The sequence below is a fragment of the Nuphar pumila genome, chromosome 10 (genome assembly GCF_984573655.1).
Source record: "Nuphar pumila chromosome 10, dmNupPumi1.hap1.1, whole genome shotgun sequence".
In the NCBI taxonomy this organism is placed as follows: Eukaryota; Viridiplantae; Streptophyta; class Magnoliopsida; order Nymphaeales; family Nymphaeaceae; genus Nuphar; species Nuphar pumila.
The window spans coordinates 37,621,573-37,627,826 of NC_143258.1; the positions used below are offsets into that span (position 1 = coordinate 37,621,573).

The 6,254-nt window shown below is 41.3% G+C and overlaps 1 protein-coding gene across 1 annotated transcript; it reads right to left on the bottom strand.

Moving 5' to 3' along the window:
* Window positions 1-3,742: 3,742 nt before the first annotated feature.
* Window positions 3,743-5,515, bottom strand: LOC149826678 (putative L-cysteine desulfhydrase 1). Its single transcript, XM_090018940.1, has one exon. It carries the CDS (start codon window positions 5,279-5,281, stop codon window positions 3,941-3,943), a length of 1,341 nt encoding a protein of 446 aa, XP_089875066.1. The 5' UTR covers window positions 5,282-5,515; the 3' UTR covers window positions 3,743-3,940.
* Window positions 5,516-6,254: the final 739 nt, after the last annotated feature.

Consider the following 6,254-nt stretch of genomic DNA (forward strand, 5'->3'; position numbering starts at 1 on the left):
TGATTTGGAGAAGGCTTACGATAGAGTACCTAGGGACGTTCTCTGGTGGACAATGATGAAGAAAGGTGTTTCTCTCAAGTACATTAGTATAATTAAAGATATGTATAAAGGAGTAGTAACCAATGTCCGTACTTGTGGAGAGGTGACAACCAATTTTCCTATAACGGTTGGGTTACATCAAGGATCTGCTTTAAGCCCTTTCCTATTTGCTATAGTGATGGATGAGCTTAGGAGATCAATTCAAGAAAATGTGTCGTGGTGTATGTTGTTTGTTGATGATATTGTTTTGATTGATGAGTCTAGAGTTGGGGTTAATGCTAAGTTAGAATTATGGAGACAGACATTGGAAGCAAGAGGTTTTAAGTTGAGTAAGAGTAAGACAGAATACATGGAATGTCGATTTAGTAAGCAACGAAGTAGTGATGGGAGTGTAGTGAAGCTTGGTGAGCACAAAATACCGGTGGATGATTCTTTCAAATATTTGGGATCTATCATTCAAAAGTATGGAGAAATTGATGGAGATGTAAATCATAGGATAAAGGTTGGGTGGATGAAATGGAAGAGTGCAACTGGAGTGTTGTGCGATCGTAGAATGCCATTGCGGTTGAAGGGAAAGTTTTATAGGACGACTATTAGGCCCGCTTTACTATATAGTACGAAATGTTGGGCTGCCAAGAGACATCATATTCAAAAAATGAGTGTAGCTGAGATGCGTATGCTGAGATGGATGTGTGGAAATACAATAAAAGATAAGATTCAGAACGAGGAGATACGTAAGAAGGTAGGCATTGCACCCATTGAAAATAAGATGAGAGAGAATCGTTTACGGTGGTTTGGACATATTCGACGAAGGCCTAATGATGCTCCAGTTAGAAGGATGGAGAAATGGGAAAATATATTAGTTAAAAGAGGTCGGGGTAGACCTAGGAAGAATTGGATGGAGGTGATAAGAAAGGATATGAATGCTTTGAACCTCACCGAGGACATGGCATTGGATAGAAATGAATGGAGGAGAAGGATTCATGTGAAAGACCCATAATGATTTTCTTTGTTGGTTCATATCGCCAACCCCAATTGTTTTGGGATGAAGGCGTAGTTGTTGTTGTTGTTTAAAAAAGAGTTAATATTTGATGCCTTTGAAGACATTATATGGAACTACTGAACTGAAAATTATACCTTTTAGTTTTTTTGTAAATTAAATCTTATGATGTGATATGTAATGCTTGTTTAGTGGGAAATGAGTTTTGAATCATATAATTGGACACCCAAGTTTTTTAAGGGTTTAACAAATGCAATCACAATATACTAAAATTTGATGACTCAAAAAATCATATTTTTTAATTAAAATAACACAATCCAAGACTTGATCCTTAGCAAACAAACCTTCTTGATAAAGCTTGAACCCACGATTTTTAGCTCAATAGTTTCACATAAATTGGTGTCATAAAAAACACCAAATATTAACCCTTTCGAAAATAAGTAATTGAATATCTTAAATATTCTCAACCTTTTACGAAGGAAAAAGATTTTTTATCAAAGAAAAACACATGAGAATTGCATAGAAAACATGTATTCCAAATAAAGAAAACTTGTTTATCATCTATAACAAATAGGTTTTCCATGTAATGAAAAACAAACTGATCACTCAACGGAAAATGTATTTCCCATGTGTTTCTCAGAAAGTTTCCAAAATGTTAGATTTCACATTTCAAAAACAGCTTTCCTAGAAAACCCACATAATAAGTGGAAAAAAAAAACTTTCCGTTCTAAATGGGTTCATACCTCCATGTGGAAGCACTTTCCCTCCAAACTAGCCCTTTCAAAGGAAAGAGACTTCCCAAGAGTGGGAATGTTAAAAATACATAGAAAAATGACTTTGTAAAACTTTAGAACAGTAATAAGAGTTTTTGTTTTTTGACAATTTGCATGAGGCTGGTCTACTGTTAACCAAAATCCAAGGTCATCAGTAGCCCGAGCATGCTGGAAGCTTATGTGATTGGGCAAAATGTTTTTTATTACAGACATTATTTGCTTGAAGTACAGCAGCAGCCTGGCAGACAGAGCCCATGGAGATACAATGTAGGGCAAACGATCCCTTGGTGGGTTTCTCGAACAAATTTGCCTAACCAAAGCAGTACGAAGAGAACCCTTCTAGGGTGGCTAGAAAGACACATATGGTGGTTAAGAAATGTCTCTGGATTTGGGGCACAACCCTACCTTCTCAGAGGATTCTTGGAAAGAAATCTGTAACTTGCGAACAATCTGCACAAGAAAGCGCCCTCTTTTCCGTAGGTGGCCAATGATAAGGAATGACAATGTGAACAGTGAGCATTGAGCAGCACGATGAAGAATCCATGATACATCTTTAGTAAAAAAAAAAGAAAACTGCAACTAATAGAGCACTAAGATCCTGTTGTAATGCATTTTTGTTATTTGTACATATTAAGTGGAAATAATATCAATCAATAGTAACAGAAATAAACATAAACAAGTTATCCCTGTCTGGACGGCAAAGTATTTATATTTTTATTAAGTGAAGGTGCTTGGATAATCATCCGATGACATGAAGGAAGCCATCCTGCCAACCAACCATGCTCGAGTCTGTGAGCCTGGCCGCCTGCCCCATCTTCGCCACTGATATCCAGATCATTCATTCACACCAGCGCCAACCTTTAACCAAACGCCCACCAATAAGCCTAAAGTGAAAACCAAAAAGACCCGAGTCTTCTTTGTCATGATTCTTTCACAAAAAACTAGAGTTTTCTCTATTCACTCATCCAACTACAGTTTCTTTTTCCTTGTCTTCATGAAAATGAGAAGAGCCTAAATCATAACCCTAACCCTGAAGGCTCTGTTTAGATGAGTGAACACGAGGAAGAAGGGAGGGGAGATGAGAACACGTCCATGAAAACATCCTCCTCAGCATGTAATAGTATTTGGATGAGCACGCGGAATGGTCATACTTTCCAAGGTTGAGAATGGCAACATTGATGTGGGATGTTGTCATATGTCATGAGAGAGAGAGATAAACAGCACACCTTATATGATGATGATGTTCTTTTCCAAACACAATTCATATCCACATTCAATCTTAGAAAATTTCTGTGGAGCCCGTTGTCATATTTGATGGTGTCCAACAATTACTGGACAAATTATCAACGTCGGACACACGATGATAGTCGTTAAATGTTCATTTCCGCATGATAAAATTGTGCAACTTAGCTGATAGGTGAAAACAGATATTTAATTAGAGTCAGATATAATGATCTTCAGATGATTCCATAGAGATTAGTCATCAAAGCATGTGGGTCCTTTCTAAGAAAGATAGTTTTCCATATTGCATGTAAAAAAGAAATTTATAAATATCACACAATTGATTCTCAATCTCTACAAGATTGGCACACCGTTCTCATCAAGTCATGATTCATATGATTGATTCAGATTCTACCTTACTGCTATAAGAATTCTCTTCAGAAAACGAACTCAAGAAAAGGCATTACTGAGGTTTTGTAAGGTAGAATAAAGGCCACAGAAACATGAAGAAACAGATCTGGCTCATGACAGAGAGCAGAGCAAGAATCATTTTAGCGCAGAACAAGAGCACAACTAAAGCATGTAGAATGGAATGAAAACGTTAAATATTGTGAAACAGATATAAGAATGACATGCTTTATAAAAAAATAACAAATATAATCAGAAGAAGAGATTTTAAAGCTCCAACTTATGAAGTAAAATCAATAAAGGCAAACGGAATCATGTCCATTAATTCAAAGATATACTTATTCAAGATTCTACCAAAGCTTAAACATGCACCAGAACAGTTACAAGCAGTTGTTCTGTCGTGCATATCAAGTAAATCACATCTGCAACAAGAGGCACCGCAAGCAAGAACGCACGCACGCAGGCACGAAGCTTATCGCAACTTATCGAAGACAATACCTCAATTGTCCACTAGCTTCTCGCAAGTTATTGAAGCTTCAACAAGCTTGTTAACGGCATCTCTCAGCTTGTGATAATCATCAATGGTATTATAAATTTGATGTGAGATCCTAGCATACCCACTAATACGATTTTCAATCTCTTCTCCATCCGAACCTTTTGGAGAGACGTAGTAAATCGGAACCTCTACACCAAAATTCACTCTCAAATGGGTTCTCAACTTCATTGCATCCCGGTCACTCCGAAAGTTCAAAGTAGCAGGCAACCCCACCATGATCATACTGGAACTCATCTCCGCCGGAGAGCCGAGGTCAGTCCCCCATGCCTTGGCCAACATCTTCCCCATCTCAACAACTTTCGCATGGTTCTGTTTCTGAATCCCTTCGATCCCTCTTTCGAATTTCTCGAGGAATTCGAAAACGGAGGGAACGACAAGCTGCGCACTGTAGTCCCTGTTCCCAATCCAAGCACTCTCGATCGCCAATCCCTTCCCGTACTCATGAGAGACTACCGGATGGTGAACACCATCCGATGCAGATCTCTTACAGTACAAGAACGCAACCGATGACGGGCAGAAGAACCACTTGTGCAGATTGCTCGTGTAGAAATCTGCCCCGATCGATTGAAGATCGATGTCTACGTTTCCTATGGCGTGGGCGGCGTCAACGAACACCCGATCAACGCCCTCTTCCCTGCAAATTCTCGTCAATTCCTTCACCGGAATCACGACGGTGGGGATCGAGGTGATGTGATCGATGACCGCCAATCTAACTTTTCGGCCGCCTGATTTCCCCTTCTCTAAGGCCTTCCTGAACTTGGAGATGATCTCTTCGTCGGAGCTCACCGGGAAGGGCATGTGCACCTCGATGATGGTGGCTCCCGCCCGGCCACAATAGGCGTGGATGGACTTCTTCACGGCGCCGTAGGCGTAATGGAGCATGATGACGGAGTCGCCCTTGGGGAACTTGCCCTCGGTGAAGGACCAGGCGAGGTGCTGGAGAACGATGGCCGCGGCGGTGGTGGCGTTGTCGACAAGGGCGATCTCGTCGGGGTGGGCGGCGTTGACGAGGGAGGCGATCGCCTCGCGGGAGCGGCGGAGGCCGGCCTGGAGCGCGCCGAAGTAGAAGCCGTCGGGCTGCCGGAGGAACTCTTCCTGCCACCGGCGCTGCGCGGAGAGGATCGAAGCCGGGCAGCACCCGAAGCTGCCGTTGTTCACGCGGGCGACGTCGGGGTCGTGGTGGGCGAATTCTCGGCGGATTAGGTCGGAGAGGCCCTGGTCGGAGAGCTTCCGCTTCTTCGCACCGTGGTGGTTGTTCGTTCCGTTCTCTTGGGGGTCGTCCATGGAGGACTTACCGAATCTTTCTCTTTCCAATTGGGGTTTGCAGCAGTGGTGGTAGTAGTAGTAGAAGAAGAAGGAAAAGGAGAACGCCACCACGAGATTAGGGTTTGATAGGGCTAGCCGTAAAGAGAGAAGGCAAGGAAAACCAGGGTGAAATTGGGATTAGGGTTAGGGATTTCATATAATTAAATAGAGAGAGAAGAAGAGACGGAGTTGCAGAGAGAAGAAGAAGAAGAAGCCCTCGTTTTTTTCTCAGAATTTGAGTTTACATAAGTACCCTTAAGAATGACGGGAAAGGGCGCAAAACAAAAGCCAATCCCTTGAACGTATTATTACGTCTGCGTTCTTATCAAGGCTATTTTTGTTATTTTCTTATTTCACGTGGTTATTTTCAATGTTGCACACTTGCACTCGTGCGGAGTCCGCAAATGGGGGAATCGACCTTGAACTTCGGTTTTGGTTTTGGACCCGGTCCGTTTGAAATGAGAGGGTATTTTCGTCATTTCAGATGCATTTGATTTCCGTTTTCGGTATTTAACTATTTTGTTTTTAGAGGAGTTTCGGTATTAACTATTAAGAGTATGGGTAATTTGGTTATTTAGAGAAACTCAGACCTCAGAGTGCTTGCAAAGGCGTCATAGTGATTGAATTGTTTATTAAATGAAAACAAATAGCAACAAGATATCGCATCGTCATTATCACCTTTCTTTTTCTAATGATTTTTTTTTTAAAGCATGATAAGGATTGAATCATTTTTCTAAACGAAGTGGAAATTAGTCACGTAAAGAATTCTTTGTTAGATGTGGTGGTAGGCGCGAGTTGGTTCGAGTTAAAAGCCAACCCAATCATAGGTGAGGTTGAACAATCAGAACCGGCAAAGAGCTGTGATTGTTGGTCATAAGACCACTCTTGCGACCAAGTTTCACAAGATTCCCTTGCCGCGAGGTCGAAGCTGAGTTAGGGATGACAGTAGATC

Coding starts and splice junctions, on each gene's coding strand:
- LOC149826678 (XM_090018940.1), bottom strand. CDS start 5,281: ATGGACGACCCCCAAGAGAACGGAACGAACAACCACCACGGTGCGAAG.